This window comes from Anguilla anguilla, chromosome 1 (assembly GCF_013347855.1).
Source record: "Anguilla anguilla isolate fAngAng1 chromosome 1, fAngAng1.pri, whole genome shotgun sequence".
Lineage (NCBI taxonomy): Eukaryota > Metazoa > Chordata > Actinopteri > Anguilliformes > Anguillidae > Anguilla > Anguilla anguilla.
The window spans coordinates 82,851,310-82,871,072 of record NC_049201.1 but is presented as its reverse complement, the minus strand read 5'-3'; the positions used below and the strand labels follow the sequence as shown (position 1 = coordinate 82,871,072).

At 38.9% G+C, this 19,763-nt stretch overlaps 2 protein-coding genes and 1 long non-coding RNA gene across 4 annotated transcripts in view; all 3 read right to left on the bottom strand.

Annotated features, from left to right (window-relative positions):
* Positions 1-10,773, bottom strand: part of LOC118232256 — a 333,592-nt gene extending 322,819 nt beyond the window's left edge. The window contains exons 1-3 of one of the 2 annotated variants that reach the window (XM_035427087.1): positions 10,448-10,773; positions 10,127-10,345; positions 8,504-8,998 (exon numbers count right to left, since the gene is read on the bottom strand). In XM_035427087.1, coding sequence (XP_035282978.1) covers positions 8,844-8,998; positions 10,127-10,345; positions 10,448-10,718 — 645 coding nt within the window. In that variant the 5' untranslated portion in view covers positions 10,719-10,773 and the 3' untranslated portion in view covers positions 8,504-8,843. Of the gene's footprint in view, positions 1-8,503; positions 8,999-10,126; positions 10,346-10,447 lie in introns of those variants that run through there. The other variant, XR_004766239.1, reaches the window with a different exon arrangement.
* Positions 1-19,763, bottom strand: part of LOC118232142 (basement membrane-specific heparan sulfate proteoglycan core protein-like) — a 1,449,502-nt gene that overhangs the window by 1,320,028 nt on the left and 109,711 nt on the right. The gene's annotated exons all lie outside the window — the stretch shown is intronic.
* Positions 4,680-7,284, bottom strand: LOC118232379. Its single transcript, XR_004766267.1, has 2 exons — positions 6,757-7,284; positions 4,680-5,522 (listed from the first exon to the last, which is right to left on the bottom strand). It is a non-coding gene; the product is annotated as an uncharacterized LOC118232379 (long non-coding RNA).

Here is a 19,763-nt window from a genome sequence, read left to right as displayed (position 1 = left end):
TCACAAGGTACAGCAAGGAGGCAGGGAGGAAGATACCAGTCTCCTGCCCTGCAATAATAAAGGCCTACAATGAACATATGGGAGGTATAGATTTATCTGACATGCTTGTGCATCTCTATAAGACTCCCATGAAATCACGACGCTGGTACCTACCCCTATTTGGCTACATATTGGATGTGTCAGTCTCCAATGCCTGGCTGCTGTACAAGCGAGACTGCCGCATGCTGCAAGAGAAGCCCATGCCACTCAAGAGATTTAGAACAACTGTGGCCCGCACCCTGGAAGGCATCCACAAAACCCCGGCCCGAGTTGGTAGACCACTCTCCTCCTCACCTCCACCAGAGAGACCACCACAGAAGCGCAAAAGGGATGCTGCACCCGTTGATGGTGTCCGCTATGACAGTTTTGGCCACTGGCCAGCCTGTGGCCCACAGCGAGGGCGATGCAAACTCTGCCCAAAGGGGGTGTCACGGTGGAAGTGTGCAAAGTGCGGAGTCTTCCTGTGTCTAAACAGCACACAGCAGTGCTTTGTCACGTATCATCTCAAATGAAAGCTGAAAATGAGGCGAATAGGAGATTCCAAAACTGATCAGTTGAAAAAATATGTTCAGGACTGAGCATGAACTCAGATACCTGCAATGGGTGTTTTTAAAAAAGTTTTGTTCATGAGTTTATACTTAAAATAAAATGGCGATGTACCATACGGTGCCTGATTGTAAAGCAGAAATGACATACAAAGGAGTATACGTATACAGATGTTTGTTCCAAATCGTAGTTAATTATATGTTCAATATGAAATATGTAATCAAAATGAACTCAATGATACCTGGAATGAATATTTTTTTTACAGATTTGTTCATAGAAACAAAATAGTGCCTGATTTTAAAGCAGAAATGCCATATGACGCAGTATATGTCAATATATACAGATTTGTGTACCTAGCCATTGTAATTGATGGGACATTTACAAGCCAAAAACATGTTGATGAAGTGTAAAAAAGACCAATAAACTGTTTTAAGGTTTTAAAGAGAGATTAAAGTGATTGTGTTTCAGGAAAAATGTTCAGAAATATAGCAATTTGTGAATAGCATCTTTTACAATAAACTGACATCTCAACCGTACGGTAGAGGTCTATAATTTCTAAAAAAGGGGTCAAGTTATGAAAAAAACTGTTAGACATTGTTATTTGGTGCTCAAGTAATAGGTATTTATGGTTAAATAATTTTTTCATCACCTATTTCAATGAGTGACAGTTAAAGGGTTAAGATTCAAAATCTCTTTTTCAAGAGTGTCCTGGCCAAGACACGTAGCAGCTCATGCAGTTTAACAGTTAAATGACAATATAAAATCAAATTATAGACAACAAAGATTATTTTACAAGAATGCAACTTCACTGTGTAATCTGACATATTGGTACACAATAATGAATATAAAAACATTAAAGAGCTACATGAGCATCACAGCTGTGTAAAATGCGTTAACAGTAGTTTAAAAGCCAGAAAAAAGAGGGAACCATGATCCAATGCGAATGACAATATTTTGCTGCTGTAGCCTAGCCTATAACCCCCAGATCAACATTAAGATTGCACTTACTTTTGCAGAAGATAAAAGGAGCGGACAGGCGTAGTTATCTTTGTGAAAGTATCACAGCTGTGGTGCCTCAAAGCGGGTACTGTGAGGTGCCCCTGCTTGGCTCTTTTGTGCAGAGCGGGCGCGGCTGCGGGTGAAGCTGCCTAATTTCAGGCGAGAACCACCCTGACCACAGACAGTTAAAGCGCTGTCACTTCCTGCAGCCTGTTCTATTTTTTATTTTATTTCACATCTCAGTTCAGTGTCCTGAGGAGCAGCGCTGTTTCTGTGGTTGATGTTCATGTGACCTTTTAGAACTTTGGTTTTGCTTTGCCTGTTATACGGTCCTTCATGCACATAATTAGTTGCATTTCAATTCTGATATTTAATGAAGATGACTTTTACTACATACGACCTATTGTATAGTATTATTATAGTATCTTTCACAGACATGAACTTGATCCCCACATGTGAACTAAATGGAATGCAGGCAAGACATGATGGCCATATGAAGAAAATAATGATAATATTTTTCAGAACAGAGGTTTGAGGTTCACAGTGCTTTACAATGCTCAAATAATCTGTAATACATTGATACACATAATAAAACAATGTATGTAAAGAAAACAAATTAAAATATGCATTCTTTCAAATATCTAAAACCAGACAGATACTTAAATTTGGGCTCAATACAACAAGGCGATGTAAAATTAAGTACTAAAACACTGTTTTAATAAAATCTAGGACCTTACTTTTAAAGTGACTTGAGTTTGGAGATTATAATCTGCACAGACTATAATAAAATATGTGACTGTAATATCTTCAGACAGGGGTCTGGAGGACTATGCAAAGGAGATGCACACACACACACACACACACACACACACATTTTCAAGTATAAAATTTAGTTTCACAAAAGTTTAAATGATGGCAAAACCTATTATTTTCCTCAGGAATGGAGCACACCAGTAAATGCAGTTCATTTACAGTTCTGCCCATGTCATGAAGCCAAAGAAATTTACTCATCTCTGTTGCAGAGCTGAGTATAAACAGGAACTTAAGATAAATAATTTGTTCTACATTTCACAGCAGATGTCTGGTAAAAACAAATGTAAAAAGATTCTGCTCAGCCTAGAATCTCTAAACCAAATTCAAATTCAAAATAACTGTATCTGTTAGGAAATTAATTTGTGGAAAAGTGTCAGTGCATACACAATACATAAACGGGCAAACGACAAACACAGATTAGACAACATACAAGTGTAGCTTAAAACAGTTTAAGATGTCCGCCTATAGGGCACATAAACAACGTATGTGATCTTGTATGTAAGATTTAGATTCCCATTTCCTGTAACATATGTCTTTAATTTTTTGCTTTCCCTGTCTAATGAGTTAAACGGGTTATATCAAATCATAGTAATTCTAAATAGATTTCAGCTTCCGATAGATATTGTAACCTCTGTAAAGTGGCATTAATAAGCAGAACTGGAGTAACTAAATTGTTTACCTGAGGCAGAGAGAAGGGCTTACAAAAATACTGTTGAGGATGTTTGGGGCATGGCTGCATCGGCCTGAACATACATATAAAAAACATAACTTATATTATTGCCTTTTGTTTTATAAGCCATAACCAAAACTCCACAAAAAATTCACTGATATTCAGTGTTTAACAGATAACATGGAAAGTAATAAAAGAAAGAGTTACTTTCAGTATGCAATGATATATGTATATATATATATTTTTTTTTTTTTTAATTATTTTTTTTACATAATTTTAATTTAAAGAAAGCTAATTTACTGTTTTAACGAATGCTGTGCATGTTTTCCCCACTGGTCACATAGCCACCTTTCAGCAGTGAGAGAGACTGATCTCCATTAGGATCACTAGATTAGCACAGAATAAAGCACTCGCTGTAATCCGTAGATCAGAGAACAACAACACTGTACTTAAATTTTTTTACTGTTTATAAAAATGCAACAAATTGAAGCGTGCAAAAATCAAAGATGTCTTCTCTCAACTACTATCAAGGCACTCTATTGAATCATATACATTATTTTACAACTCGATTAATCAATGTGTTAACAGCCATTAAGAATAAAACAGGGCTAAATCATCCACTTACGCTGGTAGAGGAGGTGTGATCTTAACGGTTTTCAAACTGTCTGAAACGGCCCTGCTGACAGGCTCATATTTCTGAACATGGCAGACTGACTGTGATGTATGCAAAGCTTGAAGAATAATTGTTTCTATTTGTAAATATTATTACATTTTTATTTAACCAAGAGATTATTGTTGAAATGAAAATTCTCTTTTTCAAGAGTGTCCTGGCTAAGACAGGTAGCAGCTCATGCAGTTTAGCATGGTTGCAGAATGGCAATATAAAATCAAATTATAGACAACAAAGATTATTTTACAAGAATGCAACTTCACTGTGTAACTTGACATATTGGTACACAATAATTAATATAAAAACATTAAAGAGATACATGAGCATCACAGCTGTGTAAAATATGTTAACAGTAGCTTAAAAGCCAGAAAATAGAGGGAACCATGTTCCAATGCAAATGGCTACGTATTGCTGCAGTAGCCTAGCCTATGACCCCCAGATCAACATATAGATTGCACTTGCTTTCGTAGATTTCAAAGATAAAAGGAGCGAATAGTTGTATTTATCTTTGTGAAAGTATCACAGCTTTGGGGCCCCAAAGCGGGTACTATGAGGTACCCCTGCTTGGCTCTTTTGTGCAGAGGAGTAGCGGGCGCGGCTTTGGGTGAAGCTGCCTTCCAGACCTGAGCCACCCTGACCACAGACAGTTGAAGCGCTGCTCGCTTCCTTCAGCCTGTTCTATTCTTTATTTTATTTCACACCTCAGTTCAGTGTCTGGTGAAGCAGCGCTGTTTCTGTGGTTGATGTTCATGTGACCTTTTAGAACTTTGGTTTGGCTTTGCCTGTTATACGGTCCTTCATGCACATAATTAGTTGCATTTCAATGCTTATACTTCATGAAGATGATTTTTACTACATACAGCCGATTGAATTATTGTATCTTTCACATTTCACAGAAATGAAATAGATGCCCACACATGAATAAAATGGAATTTATATGAATATTATTTAATTTGTTTATTTTATTTTATTTTATTTTATTTGGGGGGGCGGCGTTTGCAGGCAAAACATGATGGCCATGTAAAGAAAATAATGATAATCTTTATCAAAAAAGAGGTTCAAGGTTCACAGTGCTATACAATGCTCAAATAAATCATAATATATTGATAGACATAATAAAACAATGTATGTAAAGAAAACAAACACAAAGATACATTATTTCAAATAGCTAAACAGACAGAAAGTAAAAATGGGGTCAATACAACAAGGCAATGTAAAATGTAAAGCTAAAACACTGTTTTAAAAGATGTTGGACCTTGCTTTTAAAAGTTACCAAGAGTTTGGAGATTACAATCTGCATTAATCTGCATTATAATCTTCCCATTCAACGTGAGAGAGTACATGCGCATGTACATGAGTTATGAGCGTGTGTGTAACAGAGTTATATAAACGTGTAACGGTGTCACAGGAGCATGTATGCAGCAGGGTTACATGAACATGCATGTTGCAGCAGGGTTACATGAACATGCATTTTGCAGCAGGGTTACATGAACATGCATGTTGCAGCAGGGTTACATGAACATGCATGTTGCAGCAGGGTTACAGTACTCTGGGAAAAATCCTCCACCAGCAGCTCTTTATAAGATGGATAATCTAGCAGAAACATACAGCAGTTCTGCAAAGTTAAAGACAAAAAGAGACTCTTTCACCCTGATCTCCACCATTTCTCATTCTCTGCAGATTCTCTCCTCTGTGTGTTTTAATCCCACACTGAGGCCTCGTCAGCTCTCTGAAGCACAGAGTTTGTGTCGCTGGCTGCGTTTGTCACTCTCTGAAGGCTTTGCTCTGAGGTGAGACACAGGAAGAGACTCAGTTACACATAAGTGCGCCTCCAGTTGCACTGTTAAAAGGGAACCAGAGTGGCCACACAGTCCCTTGCATTCCCTATCCACTCTGTTGTCCCCGAGAACGGATTCCTCTGTTGACTTAGTGGATTATATATCTCAGAATCACTTGAAGGTTTTACATTGAAGAAGTATAATTTTTTACATGTCAATTAAATCACAGTTAAATATGAGTTAGGTGTGTAGACCCCAAAATATATAAACTACAATCAAAATGGTGGAGATGTACTCTATGAGGTATAAACCAAAAAGAAGCAAATAGCTTGCATTGTATATGAACTACAAACATGAACATTTATGTCAAATACAAACATGTGTGCACAGAGTCACTGAGATGTGTTCCCATTGGGAAGGGATGAACAAGTTACCAGAGACCTCTAACATAAGTTTAATATGTCCCTGGTGCATCTGTTGAAGCTTTAGTTCGTCCATTTTAGTGGGATCTTAAATTTTAACAGTATGCTTAACTGTTCCATACGGGAACTGAGTTCACTTGGTCTGAAAATGAAAAGAGCCTCATACTGGTTGGGAGGGGGGCGGGGACGGTTCAGGCAGGTGACTATAGCCTTCCCTGGACTCCAACCAAAACTGACCTTCATCCCTATTCATAGAGTATTTCAGAGTAAGAGAACTGATTTCAGATCATGTTTCCTCTCTTCATATCCAAGCTTTATCCATAATGGCCTAAAGACAAAACTGATCCTAGATCAGAACTATTCTCTGAGATGTTTTATGAACTGTAGAGTTGTGCTTGGAGGTTCTGGGCAAGTGAGTCATGCTTTCTAATCTGGATGATGGCTCCTGTGGTCTAGGCCATACACTGTAGTGAGTGATACTATGACTCAGATACTATGACTCCAGGGGTGAGAAAGTAAAGCCCTGCCATGTGTTTCTTCTGCCCAGGAACTCATCCAGCTGATTTCACTAATTAGTTATTGCTCCTGGCTGAAGAGTTGTGCTAATGAGCAAATCCTGGTGATTGGAACAAAATATTTGGGGACAACTTTCTCTCTGCTCCGACTACCACAATAAGATTGCGTAGTTTATGGGATTATTCCTGTCATTCAAATGACATAGGCCTAGTCAGCAAATCCACAACTTAAAATATACAGTAACAGCATCTCAGAATCTTGAGATCAATGAACACATAAATGAATAATAAATTCTGGTCCTACCTTGTACTGTGACCAGCAGAGCAGAAGCATTCTGAGCTCCAAGTCTGTTCTGTGCCTCACAGTATTACTGTCCTCTGTTCCAGGATCTAAAGTTAGAAAAGTTCAAACTCTGTCCAGATCCTGCCTGCCAGACTCCAGCAGTATCATTCTTCTTAAACCAGGTGTAGTTCTGCACTGGTGGGTTGGCATCACTGCTGCAGGTCAGAGTCACTGAACTGCCCTCCACTATTTCACCAGAGGGGCTCACTGATACTGAGGTGTTGTTGGGAGCATCTAAAATCAATAGAGAAATGTGTTAAATTCCATATAATTTATCAATCTCTGTGATTTGTCTCAAATAGATTCAGAACCATTTATTGCAAAGGAAAGTTTAAAATGAAGCTGGAATATCACACTGCAAATGCTTTTTTTGTTTGGAAATGAGTAGAATATACTGCATCGTTTTATGGGGGTTGGTAAATGGCCTTGAGACACAGGTTAGAAAAGCTTTCAATAATGACAGCAGTATTTAGATATGAAATTTTATTTAGCATTATTTAGAAAGGTTAAAAATATAAAAAGAAAGACACAAACCCGTTTGCTTGGTGTATTAAGAGTAACTGTTATTTGGTGTAAAACATCTACAGTACACATGGTATGTTTGTTTGCCCTGTGCAAACTCAGATTGACTACTTGTTTAACTTATGAGATGTCCGTATCATCTGGCTTACTCATCATGTTAAATCAAATATATCTTTATTAGATTTCTCCTACACTGGCCAGTGTGTCTTCTTTACTCAGTGTCTTACTGCTGTGAAGTTTCCCAAAGACACTGAGGAGATCCTGACTCTCTGTTCTCTGTGTTTGATGCTGAGATGCACTGATATACTCACACTGCACATCAAGACGTTTAGGAGGAGAGATGTTTGTCCCAATCCCATTCCCTGCCTAACAGGTGTATTCTCCTGCATCCTGCAGTGTGATGTTTTTAATGGTGTAACTGTCCTCTGGTCCTCCTGTCTCTGAGGATACAGCTCTATTATTCTTATACCAGGTGTATCTCTGCACTGGTGGGTTGGCATCACTGCTGCAGGTCAGAGTCACTGAACTGCTTTCCGCTATTTCAGCAGAGGGGCGCACTGATAATAAGATGCTCTTATGAGGATCTGAAAGAGGAAATAACAGGTCCTGCAGTTTTATATAGATCTCACACTTACCTCAGTTAAAGTATGTTTCCTTTTCCTAAATGTTTCCAATACGTCATTTTGCTTGACTGCTATTATTGCAATGCCATCTTTCTTTCAATTTTTAGAATTAACGTAATCCGATATCGTTTCTAAACATAATAACTTCCACTTCCTAATCATTATCTGCAGGTTGCTCTTCTGCCCAGTTCTCATGTCTTTTATCGGTACATTAAATTACAACTGCATCACCGCTTTTTCAAAATGAGTGACAAATGAGACTTAATAAAGTGAAAGAAATGAGTTTGTCCTCAAATACTCACAGAGAGTCACTGCTGGGGATGGGAGATTCTCATGACCTGTTACTGCACAGGAGTAGCTGCCTGCATCTCCACTGCTGGCTTTGAACTGAAGGTAGTTATGATTTTGATATTTCTGGGCGGTGTAAAACAGAGATTGTCCATTCTTGTCCCAGATGAATGTTTGGCTGCCAGTCAGGTCAGTGCAGGTGATTTTACATGTTAATGTCACCCTCACTCCCTCACTCACTGTGCTAGATTTCATTTCAACCTTTACACCTGAGTGAGAAGAAGAAATACAATACCACAATATACTGAGTTATTCAACAGAATTCCACATTTTACTGCACAGACAATAAATGTATGAATGCATATTACTGTAAATGGTCCAGTATTTCATTTCAATTAAAGATTGAAGTCAACTGAGACCCCAAAACCTCAATCTGTCTGATAATGGAATTCTTGTTCTCTTGGTTCTTGTGCATAAATGAATGTAAAATACACAAATGAGACCTCAAACACAACATCTCACACTGAGAGTCACGGCGAGGGAAACAAGATGCTGATTGCCTCTTACAGCACAGGAGTGCCTGCCTGTATCGTCACGTCTGAATTTAAGGATTCTTTAGGACTGGTAGAACCTGGAGTCTTCAGTCAGAAGCTGCTCATTCTTGTACCAAATGAAGCTGTTGCTCTCAGTCAGGTGAGTGCAGGTTGCTCTACAGGTCAGTTCCACTGTCTCTCCCCCTGACACTTCAGAATTTATATCCACCTTCAAACCTGAGTGGGTTAAAAAAGAAAACAGAATGTAACTCAACACACTTCTATTCTACATTAGAAAATCCAGCAAGGTGATAAAAATGATTTTTTTAATGGAAATAATGTGCACTAATAATATCAATTACACAAGGAAACATGAGCAGAAAGTTGATGGTCACTAGGAGGATTAGGGCCATGCATTGCTTGTGCCAAAATGCTTTTTTTGTTATTTTTGCACAGTGGTGGTAAGTAACTAAGTACATGTACTTTGTTACTGTACTTATGTAGGATATTGGAAACATTGTACTTTTGCTGAGTATGAACAATATTGGCAACTTTCACTTTCTGCTACACTACATCGGTAAAGAAATTATGTACTTTTTACTCAAATGTATTTCTATTGCCAACTGCCGTTACTTGTTACATTTCGTACAGTTGGTCGTCAGCCGAATTTTCTCTGCATTGGCTGGCATAACGTGGTGAAAACATGCAGTAATTTCCCACTCTTTTAAAAATTACCTGGTGGCTGATAAAGGGTGATACCGCCATCTACAGGGCATTGTATTATCTCATAAAAAACACATTTTCAGTGTACAAGAATGCTGAGTTACTCACACGTACAAAGCACTGTCTATAAGTCATGCATTCAAACTGGCGAAATCTAGGACTGCGATTAAAAGTATTGATATCAAAATGACGCCAGGTTACTGTACTACAAACTATATAGGCTGTCTTTCCTCACTGAAATTAAAGAAGCTGTATTCCAAAGCAATGCTACCCAATGTTTTCTTAACAAAGAAGGCACATGACAATTCAGACATGCCTGCCCCTTTTTTAAACTGGCAATGTAGCACCTTACGCATTTGCACTATACAGAGATGTAAGATGTTGTGCTTGGACAGCATGGTTGGACACACGAATCCTCTTCCTGGGCTTTGTAAAATCTGTCTTACATTACATTGTTATGAAATATTCGGTTGTCATTCCGTTTTTAAATGACTAACGCTGGTTTTGCGATAGGGGATGAATACCGCATGGGGGCCCCCTGGTGGCCACGGGGGCCCTAAGCAGCCGCTTAGTTCGCTTATGCCTCGGGTCGGCCCTGCATGCATTATTTCCCAGTAAAACAGAAGGTGGGCAGACACTCACATTTCACATTGACTGCAGGGGAAGTGACTCCTCCTGTAGCACAGGAGTAGAGATCTGTATCATCAGTGCTGGCTAAATTGATGGATTTTTTATTTTTATTGGACACAACTTTTCCATTCTTGTTCCAGGTAAAGGTTGGGCTGCCACTCAAAGTGCAGGTGCTGCTACAGGTCAGTGTTACACTCTGTGCCTCATTCTCTGTTACTTTCACCTGAAGACCTGCACACAAGAATCAACATGATAAAAAGACCATTCTGTTTCTATTAGAAAATGATTAGGAGTACTGACAGTTAATAGTATATAAAGCAAGATTAGAATTACCTGTAACTGTCAATGAGACTCCAGAATGACCAGTATATTTTCCACCATAACGGTCAGTCAGGAACCTGAAGCGATATATTGCTGAATCGCTTTCTTTCAGTTGCTTTATTCTGAAAGTGCAGTCACTGTTCTGATTCCTCAGGTACTCCACACGGTGAGAGAACTCTGGGTCCTGGGACAGGTCCTCAAGCTCCTGTGGCTTGTTCCAGTGAATAAACCAGAATGTTCTCTGCACTGTGTGAGATGTGGGATATGAGTAAGTGCAGCTCATGTCTACTGAAGACACCTTTAAGGCTCAGATTGTAAGTCACTCTCCATCCACTCTGGCTCAGCACACCTGAAAAATATACAAACACACGCACACACACATACACACACACGCACATACACACACACACACACACAAACACATTCACACACACATACACACGCAGACACACACATGCACATGTATACATACGCACACACACACACGCACACACACACACATACACGCAAACACAAGTATACATACACACACACACACACACACATGTGCACACATATGCAAATGCACGCACACACACACACACACAAATTCACGCATGCAAACACTCACACACACAAACACACTGCTCAGAAATCCTTTAAAACACAGATGTTTGGCAACATGGCAGCTAAGGGATACAATTAACAAAACTTTAAAACAAGTGCACCTAACTTCTCCAAAACTATGGAACATCAATAATTATACTTGTATTTCAATACTAACTTATGTCAGTAGATTGCAGTAGCCTCCGATCAATGTGAGATTCGCAGGTACAGGAAGTCTTCCTTAGTAGCTAGCTTTGTTAGAATGTAGTAGCAAACCAAGCTAGATATGAGCGAGTGTCTGCGTTTACCGTTGGCTGAAAACTGTTATGTTTTGCTTACAGTGAAAACAAACTGGTTTTAATTTCAATGTGCCACAGATATTTACATCATGCCTCTGTCTCAGTTTCAATGCTGAGTATGAAGAGGAACTTCATCTTATCAGTTTTATCTTATATCCCCTCTCTTCCCAGATGAGCGATGTTGCACTACTCTAAACTAATGTACTGAAGAACATTATTTTATATTAATTATTTACATTCTTTAATGCATTTTAACTGCATTCACTTTTGTTGCTTCTGATTGAGTTTATGAAGGGAGACTAATGAATAGGAATACATGCTGATAAATACTGTATATGTAGACTGAAACATCAGAACAACATTTGGAAAAACACACACAAGCAATTCACCTGACACAGAGAGAACGATTCCCAACAAGGTATTGAAGAGCATGGCTGAATCAGATTGAAAATATTTATCCAAATACACATATACAGGTCTTGATTATTATTTACACTGTGAAAATGAACAGTAGAAATAGAGACTCTCAGAGTATTCTATTTATTAGCAAAAATACCAGACTAACAAATACTACACAAGCGCACACAGTGAGTTTGTGTTGCTAATGTCCCCAAATACTCCTTTTTTTATGAAGAGCTCACACAGTCCAGACAGCAAAGACTCAGACAGGATGTTACTTGACAATTGATATTTGTATGGAAGAAACAACAATCATTTCTAGTCTGAAAATACATTTTATTTTTTGATTTATCCCAGTTCAATCTTCTTGCACCACAAAATATTGTGATATAGTTTTGATTAAATGAAATAATATGATAATGCACTTACCAGGAGAGAGTACTGATTTGGCCTCAGTGCTTTGCTAATGATCCATTAGTATAAAACAGCCTTGCAGACAGAGCAGTGTGGCTGAATGTGACTGCAAAGGAAGTGCTTCACACTAAATATAAAAGTAGAATGTGCTGTTGCAGAACTGACTCACTTCCCTTTTTTTCCTAAAAGTCATGCACATTTTAGATTTTATCAGATAAAAACGGTTGAAGAAAATGAACACAGTCGTTTGCTTTGTGTATGGATTGGACCAGTAGTGCCTTTTAAAAAAGACTGGGTAATTCTCATTTCTCACGCCCCACTGTGTCATTGAAATTGAGATAAAAGTATGTATCAATTTAGCTGAGACCTTTCTTCCATTCACAGATGTCAAAATAACAGTCATTGTTTCTGTTTTCAAAATATAGATATATGTCAGTACATCTGTATCTAGCAAAATGACCATTATATTCCTGAGATATAAAAAAGCAATAATGAATAAAAATATGCTTCCAGCATGTGCATGACTGAACTGAAACATCTATGACTGCATTGGCAAAATGCACTAAAGCTACCAGCAGAAAGCTAGTTAGTTAACTAGTTATCTACTAGTTATCTGCTAACTGTTGCTAAGGCCTGAGGCTTGGCCTATTCCAGTACATGTACAGTATAATCAGTCTGTAAAATCAGCAGAGATTAATTTTAATGAGACTGTAAAAGGTGTGATAGGCATCAGGCACAGGTAAACACACATACTTCAGGAGCCCCATGCAAAATCCATTACCTAAACCAGATTATTTAATTCAGTTTAGTAAAAGATCTTGCAAGAAATTGATCTGAAACGCTCATGCAGGACTCATATACTACAGTAATAGTGCCATCTACAGGCAGAAAAGGTGCACTGCATTCATCTCTCCTCCTGAGGTTAATTTCACTGCCACAAACAGCAAGTGTGACCTACATGAATCTGGGTGTTGCAGATTCTTTTTTTTCTTTTCTTTTTTTTACAGTTTTTTAAAGATATATATATTAGCCTTTTCTCATTTGGAAATCCTGCAGACCCTGTGAGATGTTTTTTTTTTAAAGGTCAGAGGGTCAAAGGCCCATTTAGTGCTGTACCTGCACATGTTCTATTCCATCAACAGAACTCAGGGGGTAACACCATGGTACAGTACATGGTCTACTCACAAAATTCTTCAAGCATATGTTTTTTTTGTTTGTTTCATTGAATGATTGCTTAAATTAATGGTACGTTTCGTCATACAAAAACCAAAAAAAATAAATAACACTATGAATGTGAAGAACGAATTTAAATTATGTGAGTTTATTCTCTACATGGGATCAGTTCAGTAATAAGCATAATATAATCACAAAATGTGCACAAGAATGTCTGTAATAGTAAATGTTATACAAGTATTAATACAAATAATAATAATAATCTTTGAATTACATATAAAGCCCATTTCTCCAGTACATTTGGCCAACAAATACATTCAGCAATGATAATGGCTTTCAGGCACCAACATCATGATAATACTTTGTGTACAATATGAAGACATGAGATGATATGCATGTAAATGTTGATAGAATGCCAAAGGAATGATCCATTACATCTTTGCAGACCCAATAACCATAGTCATCCTGGTCATGTGACAAAGGCACAGTCATGTGACCTGAGTTCATGAGGAGAGTTTATGTTCACTGGTTTTAATAAATACTCTAAAATGTATCATCCAGTCAAGGAAATGTTTGGTTCGTACCGCCTTACTTTGCAGACAATCTGCTGTTTAAAGTTCAAGAAAAAACTCAGAAAATGCTCACACATTCAAAAGAAATGTCCAAATTTACACTGAATAACCAGCATTGGTCCACAGTTTATGAAGCAAGATATCTTCCTGGTTTATTTTCACATGTCCAGTTTTCGAAGTGTGCTGTAGAGAACACAGTCTTCCTTTACGGATGGGGCTGGTGACCTGCATGGAGAAAACAGCGCATTTAGACTCTATTAAAGTCACAGACATTCTCATTCTCATTTAAGCCAATCCTGCCTGAGCCTTTATCACATTTAGACACACCTTGCAACATGAAGCACAAGCAGAAGCTTTAGCCACAGAACAGTTATCTGGAATTTTGGAAAACATTACATCACTGTGATGTCACACAGCAGGGAGATGAAAAGAGAAGAAAGTTGACAAGCAGAACAAACCAAATGATGAATCTAGATCAGCGGAACATCCAGTCCTCGTGTTACCACGTTCTTCTTTTTGACCAGGCAGAGAAGTTCCTAGCAAAGCAGCAGCGAGAGATTACAACATTTTAAAATACTTGAACTGGGCATTGGGACTGCAAGAAACAAATAACCAAAATATAGAATTAGTGTGCATCAAGGCAACACCCAGTCCTACAAACACATAAAAATATAAACTGTTACAGATGTACTGAGAAGTACTGGAATCTCAGAAATGCTCATTTGTATTTTTGTTTCCAGGGTTTGTTTTGTACATGCTTACATGACCAAGTGTTATGGATGCACGTTTTTTGGTTACCATTCATTTCTAATATTGTACACGCTGATGTAAATGTCACACATTTACTATGGTTAGAATCTAAATACTTCTTTGTGTTTTTGTTTCCAACATAAATCACAGCACAACAATCTCAGCTCTCCCCAGTGAGACACTCTGGTCTATCCAGAGAGACACTCTGGTCTATCCAGAGAGACACTCTGGTCTATCCAGAGAGACACTCTGGTCTATCCAGAGAGACACTCTGGTCTATCCACGCTCTGGATGTGGGTGTTAGCGGGCTGAATAGAGGAGTAGAGGGGAACTTCACCGTCGTCTGTGTCCGTATCCTGTGTTCCAGTGTGACTCATTGCCATCCCTGAGACGTTGCCAAAAATGGGGCTTTTATTCCCCTGCAGGGTAAAGAAAAGAGGCAGGAGAAGGTTGGGAAAGTTCCACAGAAAGTACCTGTTCATTTCAGTGAGCTCCTCAGAGCTGGAGTGAGCTACTCGCCCCCATTAACGGCAAAACATGCATTTAACCTGATATTAAAAAAATCAGCTAATGAATCAATGTATTATTTTCAAATACATGCCATCAGCAGTTCAATATCGACTGAACCAGACATACTTAAAAACATATAGACAAACTTAATACACTTAAGATTTCTTGTCTCTATCATGACCTGTTTTACAGTGAGTTTTCATAAAATTTTGGAAAGATTGCATTCTGAAGTACTTCTTTCATTCCAAAGCATATATTTGCAACAACCAATAGCAATAAACCACCATCACAACAATAATCTGTGTGTATTTATTCACTGGAAACAGTGAATACAACACATACAGTAAAAGTCATTCTCCCTGGCTCTCTATGTAATGCACAGATTATTACATGCACATAAGCAGTATTGTACTGTGTAACGTTACTGTCACATACTGCAACCCCTTTTGAGAAAATGAAACTGTCCTTAACAGGGGAATATACATAATTAACTCCTGAAATATTTCCATTAAGCATGTCAACACACATAGAAGATCATAACCTCATACTGTAAATCTGTACATAATCTAATAAACCTTCAAGGTCACATGGCACACACTGCTATGCTTTCTACTTATTTGTAAGAAAGGTTTATTTATTTATTAAGGATCCTCATTAGCAATACACAGGTGCTATATAAATAAATAAATCATGTCTCACGATTACTGTTATAAAGCATTGTGAGTATTAATCAATCTTCACAACTCTAATTATACTGTATTATGAGCAGATTTTAATGTATTATAAGTATATAATGCATTATAGACAGGCATTATAGACAGTGTTAACCACATTTCCGTTTTTGCTTAAAGAATGCATGATGCATTATCAAAATTATATTACATCCGTTGATAAATACATGTATGCATATATGCAGACTGATTTCATTAACTCACCTGCCTGTCCCCTTCTGTCTCATTTGTTGATTTTCTCCTCCTGATTATTCAGAGAAGAAAGAAAAATAAAAAGTAAATCTACCTTCAGACAAATCTTTATACAGCCCCCTCTTGTATAAACAGCATTTTGCTTTTGTTTGAATGATGTGTATTGCTGAGGTAATAGTGCCCATGTATGTGTATATTTATTATTGTTCAGATGTCATTTGGTTACAGGAAATGACCTGAGTTATAAGAGGTTTCTTCCTGCCCAATAAATGTAGTTCTGCTTTATTCAAACCAACACTGGAGCTCATGGGCAAATTAATGTGCATGACAAGACTTGTTATGGTCTGTAACTGTCCACATGATTCATATTAAGAACAAGCTTTAAGGGGATTCTGTTACCCCTGTTAAATCATACAGGTTTGATTAACTAATTGGGACACTAAAACACATCAGTCAGAGTTTATAAAATTGACATCGCAATAAAACAAAATGTCTAATAATGCAGTGGTCTAGGCACTAATCAGACATTAGAGGGGGGGGTATGGCATCAGCATGATGTAATGTAGCTAATGCTTGACAAAAACATTCCACAAAAATGTACACTCGTTTTAAACTATGAGTCTAAATCAGACATACAGTAATTCACACTGGAGTGACTACAAACCGACTCATTTACAACCACGTACCTCAGGCACACAACACCCAGAAACACAAGAGCCAAAATGGCAGCCACTCCCACAGCTGCAGCCGCGATCAGTGACTGACCTCCTAAGCAAAGTCAGAGAGATGTAGCCCTGTCAGTTATGATATAGCAGTGCTCATTTCACAACATGCCTCACCATGGTCCTTAAGGCGAAAGTTTATAAATGTTTAGATACACCCCTTATATACCTACATTTACTAGAAATTTCTGTACATTTGAATTTTACTGAATTCAATGCTGGCATCATGATACTTTTAGTTACACTGCTCATCATCATTATCTACCATGATCCGGTTCGGATTGTAGCACCGATATCATGATCAGCATTGCTTTGTAGCCTCTGGATCATAATCAGTATCACATAAAATACTGTATCAAATACTTTCTGGCCCTACCTTGCACTGTGACCAGTAGAGCAGAAGCATTTTGAGCTCCAAGTCTGTTCCGTGCCTCACAGTAGTACTGTCCTCTGTTCCAGGATCCAAAGTTAGAAAAGTTCAAACTCTGTCCAGATCCTGCCTGCCAGACTCCAGTGTCATTCTTCTTAACCCAGGTGTAGCTCTGCACAGGTGGGTTGGCATCACTGCTGCAGGTCAGAGTCATTGAACTGCCTTCCACTATTTCACCAGAGTGGCTCACTGATACTGAGGTGCTCTTGGGACGATCTGAAAGAGGGAACAATGATTTGTAGTTTCGTGTGAAATTTAAACCTGACTCAGGCATACGTCATGTTTTCAAATCATTGCATCATGGCACTTTTCCAGATATTGAAGATTAATCCGATGCTATAATGACAGAACATTTACATGCAGCATAGTATAATCTGTACAATTTAGCTGAAAATTAGAGTTGAAAACTTTCAAAACTGTGAGATTTGAAGAAGTTTGGCCTCTGGTACTCACATCTCACATTAAGAGCCACTGCAGGGGAATGAAGCTCATAGCCTTTCACAGCACAAGAGTATCTGCCTGCATCTTCACTGCTGGCTGTGAACTGGTGACTCTAACTGGCAGAGGAGATCCGTCCCTGTACCAGATGAAGGCTGGGCTGCCAGTTAGAGTGCAGGTGGTGCTACAGGTCAGTCTCACACTCTGTCCCTCTGTGACTGTGTCAGGATTCACCATCACCTGTAGACCTGCAAATAGCAAATTAAACCTGTAAAAGTCTTCCAGTCATACTTGTGGGAGGAGAATCCTCTGAGTTTATAGCATAAAATAATTACCAGTGACTTCCAATGTGACCCCAGGTTCTCCAGTATATTTTCCACGATCACAGTCAGTCAGGTACCTGAATTTGTATGTTTTTGAATCAGTGTTTTATTCTAAAAGTGCAGTCACTGTTCTCATTCCCCAGGTACTCCACACGGTGAGAGTACTCTGGGGTCTGGGACAGGTCCTCAGGCTCCGGTGGCTTGTTCCAGTGAATAAACCAGAATGTTTTCTGCATTGTGTGAGATGTGGGATATGAGTAAGTGCAGCTCATGTCTACTGAAGACCCCTTTAAGGCACAGATTCTCTCAGGGGTGTACGTCACTCCCCATCCACTCTGGCTCAGAACACCTGAAAATCACACACACACACACACACACACACACACACACACATAATGCTCAGTGCTTTTACACACAGATGTATTGGTAAAATTACAGATTTGGGATTCAATTGTCAAAACGACAGCACCTAAGATTTTCTCCAAAAACATAGAACATCAACAATTGTACACAATCAACAGCTCTGATCATTTAGTAGAACCAGAGATTCACTGCATGGCCAAAAGTATGTGGACACATGAACATTACACCCATATGTGCGTCTTGAACATCTTATTCCAAAACCAAGGGCAGTAATATGCAGTTAACCCCCCCCCCCCCTCCTTGCTGCTATAACCACTTCCACTCTTCTGGGTAGGCTTTTCACAAGATGTTGGAACATGGCTGTGAGGATTCACTTCCATTCTGCCACAAGACCAGTAGTGAGGTTGGGCAGTAATTTTGAGCGATAAAGCCTGGTTTGCAGTTGGCATTTCAAATCATCCCTAAGGTGTTCAATGGGGCTGATGTCAGGGCTCTGTGCAGGTCATTCAAGTTCTTCAACAACAAACTCGGAAAACCATTTCTTTAAGGACCTCGCTTTGTGCACGGGGGCACTGTCATCCTGAAAAAGGAAAGCGCCTTCCAAAAACTGTTATTACAAAGTTGGAAGCTCACAATTCTCTTGTATGCTTGAATGCCATTGAATGCTGTAGCATTAACATTTCACTTCTCTGGACTTAAGGGCCCTAGCCCAAACCACCAAAAACTACCCCAGAACATTATTCCTCCTCCATTAAACTTTACAGTCGGCACTATGCATTTCAGCAGGTAGCGTTCTCCTGGCATTCGCTAAATCCTGATTTGTCTGTCAGACTGCCAGATTGTGAATGAAGCCTGAATCATCACTCCAGAGAATGCGTGTCCCCTGCAACAGAGTTCAATGATGGTGTGCTTCACATCACTTCAGCCTAAGCTTGGCATTGTACATGGTGATCTTAGGCCTGTGTACAGCTACTTGGCCATGCAAACCCATTTCTTGATGCTCCCAACCAACAGTTCTTGTGCTGATGTTGCTTCCAGAGACAATCTAGAACTCTGTAGTGAGTGTTGCAACTGAGGACAGACGATTTTTGTGCGCTACGTGCTTCAGCACTCTGTGATCCCATTCTAAGACCTTTTGTGGACTATCGCTTCGCAGCTGAAACGTTGTTGCTCCTGTACGTTTCCACTTCACAATAACAGCACTAACAGTTTTAAAGCTGGGTGTGAAGAGGAATTTCATATTATGAGTTCTCTTTTATCCCTCTCTCATGAGATGAAAAAGAGAAACTGCAATGCTCAAAGTGAATGGCATTTCTACCGTGAGAATGGCAGCAAAAAAATAGTGTGAAGCATACAAGTTTGTCCTCTGGTACTCACATATCACATTAAGAGCCACTGCAGGGGAACGGAGATGCTCATAGCCTTTT